Source organism: Rhinatrema bivittatum, chromosome 7 (genome assembly GCF_901001135.1).
Source record: "Rhinatrema bivittatum chromosome 7, aRhiBiv1.1, whole genome shotgun sequence".
In the NCBI taxonomy this organism is placed as follows: Eukaryota; Metazoa; Chordata; class Amphibia; order Gymnophiona; family Rhinatrematidae; genus Rhinatrema; species Rhinatrema bivittatum.
In genome coordinates this window covers 89664254-89683428 of record NC_042621.1, presented here as the reverse complement: position 1 = coordinate 89683428, position 19175 = coordinate 89664254, and the positions used below count along the sequence as shown (strand labels likewise).

The 19175-nt window shown below is 44.5% G+C and overlaps 1 protein-coding gene across 7 annotated transcripts in view; it reads right to left on the bottom strand.

Annotated features, from left to right (window-relative positions):
* Positions 1 to 19175, bottom strand: part of PRMT7 (protein arginine methyltransferase 7) — a 323317-nt gene that overhangs the window by 177450 nt on the left and 126692 nt on the right. For all 7 annotated transcript variants that reach the window (XR_003857729.1, XM_029608658.1, XM_029608659.1 and 4 more), the window contains one exon: positions 4612 to 4701. Coding sequence is in view for 6 of the 7 variants with exons in the window: in XM_029608658.1 (XP_029464518.1) it covers positions 4612 to 4701 (90 nt within the window). In the remaining variant the exon portion in view is untranslated. The remainder of the gene's footprint in view (positions 1 to 4611; positions 4702 to 19175) is intronic.

The following is a 19175-nucleotide window of genomic DNA, read 5'->3' as shown; positions in this document are numbered from 1 at the left end:
CGCCACCAAAAATATGACCTTCCAGGTCAAGTACTTCAGGTCACAGGTGTGCAGAGGCTCAAAAGAAGCTTTCATCAGCTAAGCTAAAACCACATTGAGGTCCCAAGGCACAGCAGGAGGCCTTATCAAGCAGTTTTTGTGTGGGGCAGGAGAATGGATCTAAGGCCTTCTGCTCCCTCACATGGAAATCCTCCTCCATTTCAGTTCACAGGAATTTCTAGTGGAAGGCTTTCTAGAAGCCACCAGGACCCGAGACACATCTTCCGAACAATCAAGCAGCTGCAGAATTAACCTCTCAACATCCAGGCTATGAGCGACAAGGCTTGGAGGTTGGGATGCCGCAGCCTCCCTGATCCTATGTGATGAGATCTGGGGAAGTCCCTAGACTGATCGGTCTCTGGATGGAATTGTTTCCTCTCCAAAGGAGAGGAAACAAAACCTGTCTTGGCCAATGAGGGTCTATGAGAATCATAGTCCCTCTGTCCTCGCGAAGCTTCAAGAGAGTCTTCGCACTAAGGGAATCAGAAGATATGCTTACAGAAGCCTGTGCACCAATGGCGGGCAAGGGCATCTGAGGCTGGTTTGCTGTCTGCACTGTGCGAGGAGCAGAACTGAGGCACCTTCCATTTGCAGGGGAGACAAAGACAGATCTACATCTGGACTCCCCCAGAGGCAGAATATCCAATTTGCTACCTCCTGGTCCAAGGACCAATCGTGGGGTCTGAAGGCTTGACTCAGCCTGTCTGCTACCATGTTCTCCATCCCAGCCAGGTACATGGCCCTGAGCATCATCCTGTGAGACAGGGCCCACGTCCAGATCTGAACCGCTTCCTGACACAGGAGGTACAATCCCATGCCTCCCTGCTTGTTGATATACCATATTGTTACTTGGTTGTCGGTCTGGATCAGGACAACATTTTTGGACAGCCGATCTCTGAAAGCACATAGTGCGTACCAGATTCCCCGGAGCTCCAGGAAGTTGATTTGACATGAACGTTCCTGAGCGGACCATAAATCCTGGATGCCGAGCCCATCTACATGAGCTCTCCACCCCAGGATAGACACATCTGTGGTTAACACAATTTGAGAGGGAAGACTTCGAAAGGAGATTTTCTGTTCCAGATTGGAAAGTACCTGCCACCAGGATAAGGAGAACAGGAGGGATGGGGTGACTTGGATGCGATTTTGGAGGTGCTATGTGGCTTGCCGCCACTGAGTCCTCAGAGTCCACTGGGCTCTGCGCATGTGAAAATGTGCCAAGAGAGTAACACAGACGGTCACGGCCCATGTGGCCCAACAACCTCAACATGTGCCAAGCCGATACCTGCTGGTTCCGTTGAACTTCCGCGGCAATGGCTGCTACTGCGACAGCCCTTTGGCACGGCAGAAAAGCCTTGGCCTGAGCTGTGTCTAGCATGGCTCTGATGAAGTCTGATTGAGGTGACTTTGGGTAGTTGAGAATGAACCCTAGTGACTTCAACAGCCGGATGGTCAAGCACATGGACCTGGCTGCCCCTGCCTGAGACGCGCTCTTGACCAGCCAATCGTCCAAATAGGGAAAAACGTGTACTCCCAGCCTGTGGAGGTGCACCGCCACCATGGCTGGGCATTTTGTGAACACTCGTGGAGCGGACACGAGCAACACTTGGTACTGGAAGTGCTGTTCCCCAACTACAAACCGGAGATACTTCCTGTGACCATGGAAGAACTCGATGTGGGTGTATGCGTCCTGTAGGTCAAGGAAGCATAGCCAGTCCCTTGTTGCAAAAGGGGAATCAATGTGTCCAGGGAAACCACCTTGAACTTTTCTTTTTTTAGAAATTTGTTCAAGGCCCTTAGGTCTAGGATGGGATGAAGTCCTCCTGTTCTCTTTGGAATCAGGAAATATCTGGAGTAAAATCCCCATTCTCTTTGCTGTTGTGGAAAGGGTTCGACCACTCTGTCCATTAAGAAGGAGGAGAGCTCTGCTAGTATTACTTCCTGATGCACTACTGGCCCCCAATACAGGCACAGTGGGAAATTTGGTGGGACATCCAATAGATTTAATTGGTACCTCTGATGAACGATGGACAGAACCCACTGGTCCGAGACTACACGGCCACTGGTTCACGAAGAACTGCAGCCTGACCCCGACCGGAGGACCCATCACCCTGGGTATAGGCGACTGGCTGATACTCCCTGTGGCCCAGTCAAAATCCCATCCCCAGGTTTGACTGAGAAGCTAGCTGGGGCTTGGGAGCTTTCTGCTGCCTGGGACGGCCACGAGAGCTCTGATTTGACTGCTAAATCCAAACCCAACATATTATATAAAAAAAATTTGCCTTAAAGTAAAGTACTATAAATACAATAAAATATAGAAAATACATCTGGAAATACTAACAGATATAGGTAACATTTTTTTTTATCAAAGCATTTTTATTATATTCATCACTAAATACTTTAGTTACATTAGTATAATACTATAAAAATCATATAAAGGTAAGCACCCCTACCACTACATACCCTTGAATATATCTATCCATATCCATCCATTCCAATCATACATACCAACGAGTTCATGCCAATCTTTACTCACACATCCCTACATCATATTAAAACCCATTCACAACTTATCAGAATAAAATGACCACATCACTGCATATAGAACACATTCCAAATTATTATCTAACATATTTAATAACAGAAATACAGACAAACTTTTTCAGTAATTATTATGCGCACCAAGAGCCACAACGAAGTCTCGTATCCCAAATTTCTGCTAATAGAATGTCATTCAGTCCCGATTAGAGCTACACTAAGGCCCGTTTTATACGTGATTCTTCAACTCCAGTCATATCCAATGGTAATATAATAAAAATACTTTGATAAAACTATGTTACCTATATCTATCAGTACTTCCAGAAGTATTTATATATATCCAGAAGTATATATATATATATATTCAGGCCAAATCCCAATATGAACTGAACTCAGACCTCCCACTCAGCAGGGCAGAGCACTAACAACTGGGTGAACAGGCTAACCTTTTTTTTTTTTAAGGTCATTTTGGGAATTCCTATATATAAAGCCTCAAAGGAATTGTTCTTTGGTGGCCTTTATATTGTTTCTGGATTTTCATTTGACGCCAAGTGCAATGTCGAGGAGCTTAGGCATGCCACAGGAGGCAGAACATCTAATTTTGGGTTGGGGTCGAGAAAGAAAATAAGAGTACTAATGAGTTCTGCTTCATGATGATTAACAAAGGAACACTGTCACTGGATTAAGACTCTGAGGAGGCCTCAGCTTCAGAAGTAGTGCTGAAGTCTACCAGAAACATGTAAGCAATTTAAAACAATAGTAAAAATGTGGTTCTGAATAGAAGATGATTCTCTGTAGATCTTACATGTCTAGCCAGAAAGAATGAATAGGCATCCTTCCTCACCACCTTCTAATTCTCACCCACCCCCACACAAAAAATGTGAGTGCTGCTGTAAACCCCTACTGTAAAACTTGTTGTTGTTTTTTACTGCTAAGTAGTAAATGACACTTTTCTAGGTCAGCTTGGACTTTTCAATTTTTAGGTGACCTGTCTGTTGAAACACTGCTGCTATTAAGTCTTAAAGATGTTGCCTACTCACACTTCCAGTAAAACAAATCTTCACCTCCAAACTGTGAAGATGATTTCACAACTTCAGAGAGCTGAATAAGATCAAATAAGAAATTTCATTTATTTCTTAAGGGACCAAGTTCATACCATCTACTTACTGAACATTTGAGAAATAGATTTTTTAGAATAACTATATCAAAGTGCTCAATGTACCCAGAAATATACAAAAGTAGCTACTCCTCTATGCTCAGATAACGTACATTCACAGGACGGGTAACTTGATGCACAAGGAGCTAAGGTGTCACAGTACTGAGAGTCAGAAGTAGATTTAGAATTAGAAAGTATTGCTCTCTGATTGGACTCTTCAGTTAAGAACTAGACCAAGTTAAATAAGTGTATTTTCCTAATATCTCATCTATGTTATTTTTTCTCTAAACTTTCTCACCTTCCACTGTCTCTGCCCCCTAAAAGGTTTTGCCTCCAATTTTATGCTTTGTTTTTTCTCTCTTTCTAACCTGAATTATTAAGACGCGTAGAAGTGGCATCACATTCATTTTAGGGGCATCAGATTATGGAACCTTCTTGTTAGGGTTTCGTATGCAAAATCATAGGATATTCTCAAGAGAAAATTGAATAATCTCCTGCAATAAGGACTATCAAAACAGACAGTGACATACTACCGATCTAAGTGAATGACCAGAAGATGACTGAATTTGCTAGTTGCAAACCTTTGTTTCACTTGAACAGCTCTCAGTTGTAAAAGATTACTGAGAGAGAGAATGGTTAAAATCCCTTTCAAACCCAAGGTGCAATGAGACTAAAAACAGGTATATCAATTTCCCACATCCAATGCTGCAGAAACAAGTCTGGTTTTTAGGCTATTCAGACTGTTCATAAAATGCATTTGAATACATTGGTTCTACGTTATGGATCATTTACATATTCTCTTTATTCTAAAATCCAAGTGCTTTCTATACTGGAGAATGGAAGATTAACTTCCCTGGAAGCTGAAGGGCTGAAGTTACCTTCTTGTGCTCCAAGTCCACAGGTGTCAGTAATTCTGGCCTCTTCTCTATCACTTTAATCTTATCCTCTAGACGGTTGGCTCTAAAAATCTTTAGCAAAAAGAAAATGAAAATAAAGCAGTTTCTAGGTAGAAATGCAAAATGTTTTAAATATTCTTTTATAAATTACCTGTGGATAAAAGCCTGCAAAGTTACTGTCTCAGCAGGAAAAAAAATCCTACATTGCATGCATACTGTTTAAGGAAGTTTCATGACAATAAAACCAAATGCTAAGCAAAGCAACTCCTGGGGAATTATGCAGAATTATTATGAAATATAAAAGTATGTTGTATCTCTGGATAATAGCATCCTGATCCAGCAAATTTAAAATGACTGCTGCAAAAGAGGTATACATGCTTGTCTTTTCAAAATGTTATCCCTTTAGCTAACCCCAAATTAACAATAGCTTTTATAGAAAATGCTGGGAACCACTAGTACTATTTTAGCCTGAAGAAAATGTAGTACTGTAAGGGCTATCACCATCATGCTTGGATTTAGAAACAGGAAATGTAGACAGCTGCCTCCGGTACCAAATTTTTCTAGGCCCTGGAGTATTGTGCCTCCATTGCACGTCTAAAACTGCACCTGCCATCATGGCACCCACCTACAGCAGCAAGTGGAGACAGGAAATTCAGCGTGGAGCCTCCTGCGGCCATCACGCGCCGACCGGCCCTGCTGCACCTCTGCCCTCATATGGGTTTCCATGGTAACAGGGATCCTGCATGGCATCACAGAGCCACTCAGCCTGCAACGGCTGCCTGAGGCCCAGGCTGAACTTCCTGTCTTCTCTTGCTGCTGTGGGCAAGCAACATGACATAGGAGCGAGGGGGTATTTGGGCAGAGGACAATCTCTCCACAGCCCTGACTACCATATACGACAGGCAAACAAGACACAATATCTTAAATACAGTCCACTGAGAAATCTTTCCACTTCTTTCACGTTTCTGCCCTTCAACGCCCCCCCCTCCCCATTTTCCCTTCAGAACGTTTCTGATTTACCCAAGATACAGCGCAATCTGGAAATTGTTTGCACCCTCCACAACAACGGTGCTACATCTATCTATGCTACCAGAGTTGCTCCCAAGGAGGCTCTATGAGCAGTTTACCCCTTTTGTTATTTATTTTTATTTATTTATTTAGTAAAACCAAGGGGAATGCTCCAGCAGGCCAAGTTCAGGTAGCAAGAACTGTATTCAGAGTTGAGCAACACAAAAGGTAGCACAGATTGTCTTCACCAACACAAATGAGCCTGTAGGCAGCAAACAGCAGAATGCAAATAAAATGTATAAAGAAGATACATTTCATAAGAGTGCAAGGCAAATTCAACCATTAGATGGTCTAGGCAGTCTGTTTAGAATGCCAAATCTAGCTACATGAAATCCCTACTAGTTAGGGTGGCCAACTTTCAACTGTGAAAATTCCGAACACTTGGACGCACGGAATAAAATGTTCACCTATCTCCTTCCACATGACTATTTTAAAATGTTATTACTAGAAAACTATGCACAAAGGGCCGGATTTTATAAATGTGTGTGAACGCGTACTTTTGTTCGCGCACCAGGCGCGAACAAGAGTAAGCGGGATTTTAATAGATACGCGCGTATCCATTAAAATCCGGGGTCGGCGCGCGCAAGGCTGCCCAAAATCGGCAGCCTGCATGCGCCGAGCCGCACAGCCTGCCTCCGTTCCCTCCGAGGCCGCTCCGAAATCGGAGCGGCCTCGGAGAGAACTTTCCTTCCACCCCCCCGCACCTTCCCTTCCCTTCCCCTACCTAACCCACCCCCCGGCCCTATCTAAAACCCCCCCCCCCTACCTTTGCTCGCGCCGGCCAGCAGCCCCGCTCTGTGTTCCGGTCCCGGGGGCTGGTCCGGAGGCCGCGGCCACGCCCCCGGAACATCCCCGGGCCGAAACCATGCCCGCGTCGCCGCCCCCAAAACGCCGCGTCACTCAGGGCACGCCCCCGACATGCCCCTTTTACAAAGCCCTGGGACTTAAGCGCGCGCCGGCGGCCTATGCAAAATAGGGGTGCCGGCTCTGTCACACTCACTAGCTCTCTCCCCCTTCCACACAAGCAGTTTCTGTTACATCCACTGACTCTCTCCCTCCCTCATACACACAGGTTCTGTCACACTCACTGGCTCTTATACACATACACAGGCTCTGTCACACTCACTTGCTCTCTCTCCCTTCCACACAAGCAGTTTCTGTCACATCCACTGACTCTCTCTCCCTCATACACACAGGTTCTGTCACACACACTGGCTCTCTCCCCCTTCCTCACACACACGCATGCTCTGTTACTCTACATAAGCCTCTACTTCAGCAACGGAGGGCCCCACTTGGTTTTCATCTCCATCACAGGCGGAAGGGGAGGAATCTGTGGCCCTGCTCGGCTTTTACTTGAGCTGTGGGCAGGAGGAGAGGTATTTGCGGACTGACTGTGTCTCTTACTGTTTCACTGTAGCTGAAGAAATGGAGACTTGGGGCAAGGGACTCATTCTTGTGCTGTTCAATGAAGGAGGGAGACAGGGTCTGCACAGTCAACTGCAGCGCCACCATTGATTGTGGAATTAAACCACAGCACCTTTAAGCTGAGAGATGCGGGTGTTAATGTATCTGCTGCACTGGACCGAAGAGTTAAAATCTGGATAATTTCTGGACATTTTAACCCTCCATCTGGCTTCCAGACATTGCCATTAAATTCCGTGCTGTCTGAAGAAAATCCAGATAGCTGGCAATTCTACCATGAGTTGAAGAGAGAAAAGCAGAGCCAGGCCAGAGGAGCACAGCTGGTAAGATTCCCTTGGCTCCGCCAATCATAACAATGAGGGAGGGAGATGCTGAGGTGGCAATTGTGGGAAAATCAGAGACTGAGGCTAAGGAAATTTAGGCCAAAGATGAATTTGCTGGAGGAGGCACTGTGGGTGATGAGAGAGACCTGGGGCAAGGGTAGAGGGAGTAATGAGGTTGATGGAGATAGCAGAAATGACTGAGAACTGAAGGGGAGATAGTGTGGACAGGTTAGCATTGAGGGTGGGGTGATGCTGGGTTACTGGGCAAAGGATGGGGTGGAGAGAAGAGAATGCTGGGCACTGTAGACAGGAAGGATGCTGCTATTAGGCACAGGGAAGAAAGAGGGGGGAGGGGATGCTGATCAGGCATGAGAGGGTTAGCGAGAGAAGGAGATATTGTACCAAAACCACAGGAGTACTGTGCCAGAGATGCTGATGGTAGGGAAGTAGGGAAGCATACAAGGCTTAAAATTCTCCTTGGGCACTTCATATCCTAGTACTGGCGATGCAATAGTGATCATTAACACAGCACTGGATAACAATGCATTTAAAAATGAGCTCAAGGGCATAACTGATAAACTGGCAGATTATAAAAGTCATTCCCTTACTGAAATAGTTGAACAAAACAGTATTAGCAGTTCTGGGAACAAGAGGCTGGGGAAAAAAAAGTGGTGGCGGGATCGCTTACTGTTTCTCCAGTCAAAAACAGAATTCTCATCAGTCTGCAGTACCTCAGGGCTCAGGTTTTACTTTCTCATTGCCCCGGAAACTTCTGCTGGGCATCTAGAACTCTGCAAACCTCACCCTCTTCCAGCGAGACAACTGCAGGGTGGAAGTAGCAATACCACCCCTCAAGACCAGGCAGCTCACATATTTTAAGATGCCTGAGCCCTGTCCAAATTAGAGAACCAGTTTAAACTGAGTTCAGTCTGCTCTTCAGGAACAGGTTTCCAAAGTTTGCCTTTTGCAATTTGTAAGCTACTAGCTGGAAACTTGAACTGTACACAGCTGCTACAATATTCGCCGAAGCAGACACCTGCCCCAGAAACAATACAATTTGTTTTATATTCCGCTGCAAACGCTCTCATCACTATTTGTATCTACTACGTTACTCTTTCTTCTAGTCAATGCTTAATCCACAGCTAAAACAAAACCTACTGCTATCTATGACCTGCTTACAACTATTTCTCCAGACTGTGTAACAGAAACCTGGCTTAAAGACTATGATGTCCCTACATTTAACTGCTATTGTCTCCCGAATTACTCATATATTTTTACATATAGAGCCTCGCAGAGGTGAGGAGGCATGACCATATTTTTTAAAAATAGTTTTAAATTTACTCAGATCGATTTACTAGTTCCAGAACAATATGAAACTCTTGTTTAAAATCTACCATCCTCAATATTTGATTAACTTATTGCCCTCCTGGGCTGCTGTCACACAACTCCTCCCCCTAGTCGAGGCATTGTTAAATGCTAATTTAGATTTGGCTAAAACAATAGGTGATTTCAATCTCCACATCAAGAGCTGTAGCCTGACACATGCAGCCACCATCCTACTAGATACTCTGACTTCATATGGATGGCATCAGATTATCAATGTCCCAACTCACAAGAAGGGACAAATGCCAGACCTGGCCTTTGTCAATAGATCGATCTTTTCTGTAGATACTTCCACTATTCCTGCTAGTGCTGTACCTTGGAGTGATTATCACTTTATCTCCTTTTCCATTAAATCTGGCAATTATGTACAAGCCATACCCAACGAGAAAGATTTTATCATCCAAGGAAGCTATATAGATCTTAAAGATCTTGTACTAGCTCTTCTACCTCTGTTAGAATCTGACTGTGATAACTCACCCCATAAATTAGTTCAACTTTGGGACTCCTCTATGAGCAGTTCCCTCGATCAATTGGCCCATTAAAAACATATGGAAAGAAGAGGACCAAAATAGCCTCCTGGTACAATTCCTCCCTACAGATTAAAAAAAGATGAATTAAGAAGAACTGAAAACAAAGTGGAGGCACCATCCAACCACTTCAAATAAAACTAACTACAATATTTACCTTAAAGATGACCAGGATGCAATAATGAATGAAAAAAAAAGCTTATATTTACTCAAAATTATTAGTTTCAATTAATCCCAGAGAATTATTTCATAGTTAAGCAGATTATTTGCCCTGTATCAGGGTCAACCATTCTCCCACAAATTCCTCCAGGAGAGAACAGAACTAACATTCTGGCTTCCTTTCTCACTAAAAGAGTCCCCTGGAGCCAAATCCTTGGCACAATGGCAGTACTGATGCTGGATTAGGCATCAGTACTGCCATGATCTTCATGAACGATGACTAGGGCACCTCTAGGTTAAAGCACTCTTAAGCTTTAACCCGTATCCTCTATTGTATTTCTTAATTATTTCCACCTTTACTTCCTTCCAGCTATATAAGCTTCCAAGTTCTTTACCCTTGTTGAATGTAACTTGCCTTATTCATTTCTTTTTGTTTAATTTTCTTCAGTTATGCTACAGTTATACCCTTGTTAAATGTAAACCGATCCGATATGGTTATTACTATGAAGGTCGGTATAAAAAAGTGTTAAATAAATAAATAAATAAACATGTTTGCTGGATACTTTAGCCAAAAAATCATCGATATCAAAAAACATTGATATTACAGTCGATGACTTGATTCTAGATGGAATAATATGGAATGATTTTGAAGTGATAACAGATTCTGATATTGTTCAAGTAATATCTAAAATGAATTCTAAACTCGTGTCCCACAGCTTTACTAAAACTAATTAGAAATGAAACATGTGGATTTATTGCTAAATTGACAATCTCATCTCTTGGTCATGATATACTTCCTGATTCCTTAAAACGAGCCTCAATTCGATCGATCCTTAAAAAACCTTCAATGGATCTGACCATACTATCATATTATCGTCCTATTTCATCATTACCATACCTCAACAAAATCATTGAAAGTACAGTTCTCCAACAACTCACAAACTTCCTTGACTCCCACGATATTCTGGACCAATACCAATTTGGTTTCCACAATACCATAACACTGAGACACTTCTACTTTCCAGTTTTGACACCATTAGATGTGGTTTTGATCACAGAATCTCCTTTGCTCTTATTTTACTTGACATTTCTGCAGATTTTGACACTATAGATCATACCATTCTTTGGACTCGACTTCAATCCTTGGGTATTGCTGGTACTGTACTGTCCTGGCTTTCTTCCTATCTTTCTAACCGAACATGACAACTCAGGGTTGAAGCCAAAACCTCTACGTGGATCCCACTGAACTGCAGCGTACCCCAAGGGTCGGCTTTATCTGCTGCATAAATCAACATCTACTTGACCTCTTTGTGTTGTCTTCTTGCCAGCCTTGGAGTACATTATAAGATATATCGTCTGCATATAAAATTCTTTTTTCCTCTAAAAAAAAAAAAAAGTCATGGAATGTGAGGAACATATAATACACTGCTTGTCCACTATTCACACCTGGTTATTTGCTAACAAGCTTGACCTCAACATTTTAAAAATTTAAATCATGATTCTATCTTGTTTTCCCAGTCCATATATCCCAATTGGAATTACTTTTAAGAACCTCAATATTTCAGTTTCAAAGACTTCATAACTTGGGTGTTATCACTGATCCCGTCCTCTCAATACAAGAACACATTAAATCTCTTACACAAGCTTCATTCTATAAACTTCGATTATTACGTTACCTGAAACCTCTGTTAGACCCTGCCAACTTTCGCACTGCCCTTCAGTCTCTTCTCTTTTCTTTTCCAGTTTAGATAATTGTAAATCTTTATTCCTGGGTCTTCCAGCCCCTTCAAATTATTCAAAATTCAGCAACCAGATTACTGACCAGTTCACCCATCCGTAATCATATAACACTGGAACTACAGTCGCTTCATTGGTTTCCTATCACATTTCGTATCCATTATAAACTGGCAATCACCATTCATAACCTCCTCTATAATATCACCTCTCCATAGATCACTGCTGTTTTAAAAATACATACCCAGCAAGATCATCTAGTCAGGGCCTACTGGATATTCCTTCCCCTAAAACTGCACATTTGGAGGAAACTAGAAAATGAGCTTTCTCGATAGCAGGACCCTTATTCTGGAACTCCCTTCCAATTGAAATCAGACTACTAAAAGAGCCCAAATTCTTCAAAAAGGCATTGAAAAAATTTCTGTTCCAAAGAGCCTATTCTTGATAAGTATTTCACCCTAATATTCCTGTAAACTAAACCTTTGTCTTTATGTTTTTAATGAAGTGACTGAATGAGGTTTTTATTGTATTACTGTTTTAAATTACATATGTATTTTGTACCTTGCCCTGAACATAGGAAGGGCGGACAACAAATATTTTAAAATAAATAAATACAGAGCTGTAATCCAGATTAATAGGGAAGCATTTCAATTTAGAAAAATTTAGAGCAGGGCTTTTCAAACCTACTATGGTGACCCCTGAGTCAGTCAGGTTTTCAGGACATTCACAATGAATATGCAGGAGATAAATTTGCATACATAATACTTGAGCAAATCTGAGACCTGGAAATTAAAATAGCAGAGTATGCAGGTTGTTATAACTTTCTTTGTTCTAAATTTATATCAGGCATGTCGACTATTAGTTTTTGCAAAGTCACTTATTCTCGATAATGGGTCCCTCTTTGTGGAACTCATAACCTGAGTCATTACATTCTCTAGAACAGGGGTCGGGAACCCATGGCTCGCGAGCCAGATATGGCTCTTTTGAGGGCTGCATCTGGCTCGCAGACAAGTGTCGCCATACTTCGCGGTTCCCCGCTGACCCAGCTGCTCCCCGGTCCTCCGCCGCCCGGGCTTAAAATGCTGTCAGCCCGGGCGGAACGCGGCAGGACAGCTGGAGGCACCCGATGCTCACCACTTCCTCTTCCGGGCCGCGGGGGGGAGGAGAAGAGAGCACGCCGACTGGAGTCATCCGGGTGCCTGCGCGGGAGTCATCGGGTGTCAGCCGGGTGCCAGCGCTGGAGTCATCGGGTGCCTGCGCGGGTCTTCCCGCGCAGGCACCCGATGCTCTCCACTTCCTCTTCCGGGCCGCGGGAAGAAGAGAGCACGCCGGTGCTCTCTTCTTCCCGCGGCCCGGAAGAGGAAGTGGAGAGCATCGGGTGCGTGTCCGACGGGAAGAAGACTGCAGCGCGGCTCGGAGGAAAATGAAAATCTTCAACCGCGGCCGATGGGACTCCGCCTTCGCCTCCGCGAGGGCTGAAAATGAAGGAGGTTAGCGTTGGGAGGTGGCTGCTGCTGCCGCGAGTTCCCGGGGGGGGGGGGGGGAAGGGGGAGAGAGAGAGTGAATGAGCGAGCAAGCATGTGTGTTTGAGATCCTGTGTGTGTGAGTGAGAGATTGCATGTATGTGAATGATTGAGAGCCTGTATATGTGAAAGAGAGTATGTCTGTGATTGAGATCCTGCCTGTGAGAGAGAGAGCATGAATGTAAGTTTACCATTGGGACCCTGTATGTGTAAGTTTGTAATTGAAAACCTGTTTGTTTGAAAGAGTATGTGTGTATGATTGAGATCCTTTGTGTGTGAGAGAGATCATGTGTATGTATGATTAAGAGCCTGTGTGTATAAGTAAGAGAGAGATCATGTGTGTCTGTGTCTGATTGACAGCTGGTTTAGGTGATGGAGCATGTGAGTATGTGATTGAGAGCCTGTGTTTAAATGAGAGAGAGAGACCATGTGTGTCTGTGTGATTGAGAGCTGATTTGGGTGAGGGAGCATGTGAGTATGTGATTGAGAGCCTGTGTTTAAATGAGAGAGAGAGACCATGTGTGTCTGTGTGTGATTGAGAGCTGATTTAGGTGAGGGAGCATGTGAGTATGTGATTGAGAGCCTGTGTGTAAATGAGAGAAAGAGAGGACATGTTTGTAAGCATGTGAATGAGAGTCTGTGTGTGAGAGAAAAAGACAGCATGTATTTATGTGATTGAAAGCCTGTGTGTGTGTAAGCGTGAAAAGATAGACAGCATGTGTGTAAATGTGTAATTAAAAGCCTATATAAGTGAGAGAGAAAAAACATTTGTATATGTGAGTGACTGAGAGCATGTGTGTATAGGTGTGTCATTGAGAGCCAGTGTGAGAGAGAGCGCTGGTATGTGACTGAGAGAGGAGAAAGTTCCAAGCAAACCACCCCACCTCCTGCTAATTCAGAACAATCTCAGGACACCTGGATATCAAACGTTCCCAGGTATGCAGAGCAAAAAAATTTTTGTATCCTTATTATTTTTCATTACTGGATCTTTGTGTCTGCTATTTTGAAATATTTTGTTGGTATCTGGAAATGTTTTATATGAGTTTTTAATTATTGGATATTCCACTCATCAGCTGTTTCGAAATATGTTCTTTTTGTTAGTACAGTTTTACTGCTGATGATTTTATATTTCTTGATTTGTTTTATAAGGATGTGTGATGTTTCTTTTTTCCTTTGTTACACTGCATACAGAGACTCTGGCTTGTTGCAGTTTCCAATTCAGTTTTTGTCTGCATGCTTCTTGTTATGCGTTTTGGTCTCTTTATTCTATGTTAGGTGAGGGACAGCACGTGATTCAGGTGAGGTTTTCTGCTGGCGTGTAGTTTCTGTGTAGGACTCTATAGCAGCCTGACTTGGTCCGTTTTCCTAATAGGAGATGTATTGGTGTCTTAAGGCCTGGTGTAATATTTTCAGAGACTTATTGTACTTTAAAAGTGTGATCTTACATAAAATGCACACATTTACTTGTATTTAGTTTTAAACATATTATATGGCTCTCATGGAATTACATTTTAAAATATGTGGCGTTTATGGCTCTCTCAGCCAAAAAGGTTCCTGACCCCTGCTCTAGAAGATCTGTTGGAAACAGTTAAAGGCTTTTCTGTTTCACAAAGCTTTTTCACACATCAGTTAACTGGGTCTCATGTGTGATTATTTTAGTTGTAATAGTTATTAATATTTTTTAATGTTTCATAAGTATGGTTATGAAATATAACTATGTATTGTACACTGCTTAGCTTAGAGTGGTCTGTTGTAAGTGGTTAACAAATGTTTTAAAATAAACAACTAACAAAGCCCACATAGAGACTTCAAAGGGCTCTCGCTTTACATAAAGAGTGTGATCACCACATGCCTAGTTTAAAATTTCTGCGATGTTGCGGCACTCACACTATATCGCATTCAGATTTACTTTTCAGATAAAGCAAAATAAAACCTTGCATGACGTACTAAAATATTGCTCATCAAACATTCAGACCTATTTCTACTGTCACCTACAGCTTTGTTTGTTGACCTTTATTTCTACATATTCAAGTTTGGGGTTTTTTTCGATGCACAATCAAGCTGAGAAATGTTTTGCCAAAGGATGTAGTCAAGGCATCTAACATACAGATCGATCCAGTAAAGTGCGGCCGCGTTTACCCCGCTCCTAACTCGCGTTCTACTCACTTTCCGGCCGCATTAGCCCTTCCTGCGATACACTATCCCCTTTAACCTACTCCTATCGCGTCCTAAAATCCCCGGGCAACCCCTTCCGCACGCGGCATGTATATTGCATGCAAACGATCGAATTAGCTATTCCCTACCATCCAGTAACGCGTGCCCCGACTATCGCTTTTTTACCCTGCCATTTTTCCGCGCGTTTAACCTGCTAACTTACCGCCTAACCCTACCCCTGCGTTAGAGGCAGGGGTAAGGGTAGGCGACAAACTTTCCCCCAGCCCCCGCTCTCCTGCCCTGGCCGCGTCCATGGGTGCTGGTCTCCGGGGCAGCCCCAGTCCTCTCCCCTCCTCCCGAAGCAACAAAAGCAAAAAAAATCGAAAAAAAAAGTTGCAAGAGAGAGAAGGGAGAGAGGACGGGCAATCCTACACTCGGGATGGCCAGTCCCTCACCCCTCCTCCTGAGGCAAGGCGCGAAAAGCAGCCTTGCTCCGGGAGGAGGGGAGAGAGGACTGGCAGTGTGAAGCGACCAAGTGACTTACTTTTTTTTGCAGCCCTCCGGAGGAGATGGCCATCAGCAGAAACGGATTGCGGCTCCCCTCCCCTGCCTCCCGGCGAAGATGGATGCCTGCACGGGGGAAAGCGGCCCCTATGCGTGCAATTGGCCGCTCAAGACGTGACGTCACATGCCGTGACGCCAAACGTCGTGACATCACGTCTTGAGGGGCCAATTGCACGCACAGGGGCCGCTTTCCCCCGTGCAGGCGTCCATCTTCGCCGGGAGCAGCGATCCGTTTCTGCTGATGGCCGTCTCCTCCGGAAGGCTGCAAAAAAAAGTAAGTCGCTTGGTCGCTTCACACTGCCAGTCCTCTCTCCCCTCCTCTCGGAGCAAGGCTGCTTTTCGCGCCTTGCCTCGGGAGGAGGGGAGAGGGACTGGCCATCCCGAGCGTAGGATTGCCCGTCCTCTCTCCCCTCGCTCTTGCTACTATTTTTTTCGCTTTACACTGCCAGTCCTGTCTCCCCTCCTCCCGGAGCAAGGCTGCTTTCGCGCCTTGCTTCGGGAGGAGGGGAGAGGGCTGACAATCACCCGCCCGCTGGCTCCCGCCTCGATGACAGCATGCACGCCCGCCCGCCGGCTCCCGCCTCGATGACAGCCCGCCGGCTACCGCCTTGATGAACTCGCTCCCGCCTCGAACGCGCGCCCGCTGGCTCCCACCAGTAAGTTAACTTTTTTTACACTTTTGTTTTTTACACTTTTGTTTTAATTTTCGCCTGCGCCTTGCTTCGGGAGGGGGGGAACCATCCACTTCCTGGTACCTGTCATTTCAAATGTCAGTTGAAATGACATTTGAAAAGACAGGTACCAGCGCACCCAGGATACTGTATAGGCGCTGTATTAAGCGCCTATACAGTAAAATGGGTTGCGCGGGCCTAACCCTTCACCTAACGCTTCGCAGACGCGGCTTGCATTTGCAAGCAATTTAAATAGAGTATCGAGCGGTATGTGAGCAGGACTGTGCGTGCGGGGAACGAGGGTGCGCCCGGCACTGCCGCACTCTTTCTAACACGGCCTTGCTGTATCGACCTGACAGCTGGGTTTAAAAACAGTTTGGACAAATTCGTGGAGGAAAAATCCATAAGCCATTATTAGCCAGGTAGAACTTGGGAAAGCCCCCACTTCTCCTTGAGAGTGAGAAACAAGGAATGGATCTACTGTTTGGGATCTTCTGAGTACATGTGAGCAAGGACAAAAAAACACCAAGACTTGAAGAACTTTCATCCAAAGCAAAAGTTTGGGCACATACAGAAAACTAAGAATTTGTGCCTTTGAAAAAAAATGGGAGATACACTTTATACCACAGGACAGGTAGACAACTCTGGTCCGAGACTTCCACAAACAGGTCTGGTTTTCAGAATATCCACAATGAATATGTATGAGGTATATTTGAAAGTACTACCTCCATTGTATGGAAAACAAAAAAAAAAACTATTTGTGGCACTCCAGGTCTGGAGTTGCCTACACTTGTATCAGGCCTTTGATGTTTACTGGGTGGAATAATGTTTCTCAACTACCGATACAGCATCTTTCCCGTCTGAGATGGAAAAGGAAGTTGAAAGATCCAGGAAACTCTTTTTGAACACCAGGGGAAGCATCAATTAAGCAGAAATGTACAGGGATAGCCACACAAGCATGGGTCTTGTTATATATTTTTGTGATTTTTAGCCTCTATCCCCAAGACAACATCCCAGCTACTTTTAAAAATTGTGCTTCCCTCCCAGCCCCCTTCCCCCTACCTCTCTGGACAATTACTCCACTTCAGATTGTTTGCCTACTTCCATTTAAATTTCCCAAGTTAACTCCTTAAGAGAGTGTCAGCCTGCATGCTGCCTAGCCATTTCTGATCGAGGCATGAGGTAGGCGAGTACACGTGTTTTGTCATACTCTCCACGGTATTTATTAATGAAGGTATTAACGTGGTACCATCAATAAGGGTCACAAATAACATGAATAAACGGTACCTCAATTTAATAAAATTGTGTTTATTAAGCTATCAAACATATCTACAAAAAGTGTTTATACAAAACATCAACCCACATTTATATAACTCCCCCCCCCCCACCACACACACATTCCTAAACATACCATGATGTTTTGTATAGACACTTTTTGTAGATATCTTTGATAACTTAATAAATACAATTTATTAAGTTATCTGACCAGTGTCTGTGGAAGCACTAGGCGGCTGCCTAGAACACCACTGTTTGAGGGGTGGCACAAAGATGGTACTTCCTCTTTCCTATCCTTGCTGGAGTCAAGAAGAGGAAGTAGCATAGTGGGCCCACACAGAGATGAGGAGCAGGAGGCCTAGCAGCAGCCCAACATGCAGTGAGATGGAGGAGAAGCAGCCAGGCCCACCGCCAAGGGCAGGAGCCAGGAGGAAAAGCAGCAGTTGCCATCACCTTGCTCCCTCCCCAGTAGAGAGCAGGAAAATCAGAGGGGCCCCAAGCAAACAAGAGCAGGAGGAGGCAGAGCTTCGGCAGCTCCCATGGCCCTCAGGACTCTTCCTCTTTATTTCGGGCCATGGGGGCTGAAAGAGGAGGCTGTTGCTGCTACAAGTGCTTTGGGGGGGGGGGGAGTGAGTGGAAGTGTCCCTATGTGTGATTTAAAACAAATAAGTGAGAATGTGTCTCTGAGGGTGTGAGAGCATGCATGTATGTCTATGAAGGAAAGCCTGTGTGAGCGTGACAGAAACAGCATGCGTGGGGGTGGGGGGAGAAAGAGCAAGAAGAGAAAGTTAGTGCACAACATTACCCCCAACCACTCCTTCCCTCCCCTCCCCTGCTAATCCATGACAATCTCAGGACATCTGGAAATCACAAGTTAAGAGTATAGAAAGCAGGTCACTTTTTATCCTTATTAGTTTTAATTATTGAACATTTTTTGATGTGTCTGCAGTACTGAAATATTTTATTGGTGTCTGGCAAATTTTTATGTTTTTAATGATTTAAAAATGAATGTTATTTTGTCATCTGTTTGGAAACATTCTTTTATTAGTCTGATTTTGTTTGATTTTATATGAGGAATGGTGATGTTTCTATTTTACATTGTTGCAATTTCCAGTTCACATTTTGTCTGCATGTTTCTGTTTTGTTTTATGGTCTCTTTATCCTGTATTTGCTGAGAGTCTGTGCTCTGCACATGTTACTAAGGTAAGGTATCCTACTAGCATGCAGTTTGGGGCAGATTTTAAAAGGGTTACGCACGTAATATATGCGTGTAACCCTTTTAAAACCCTCCTGTGCGCGCCAAGCCTATTTTGCATAGGCTCAGCAACGCGCGCAAGCCACAGGACAGGCGTATGTCCCTGGGCTTGAAAAAATGGGCGGGGCGTGGGTGGGGCGCCAGTACAGGGGCAATCCAGGGGCAGGTCCGAGGCCTCCGGCACGGCGGCCGGCACGGGCAAGTTTCGCTTGCCAGAGGCAGGCGTTTCTAAGACAACAAAGGTAGGGGGGGTGGATTTAGGTAGGGCTGGGGGGCAGGTTAGATAGGGGAAGGGAGGGGAAGGTGGGGGGGAGTGGAGGGAATGGGGAAAGCCATTGGGGCTCCCCTAGGGCTCGGCATGCGCAAGGTGCACAAGTGTGCACTCCCTTGTGCGTGCCAACCCCGGATTTTATTACATGCGCGCGGCTGCACGCGCATGTTATAAAATCGGGTGTAGATACTAAAATCTGGCCCAGTATGTATAGGGA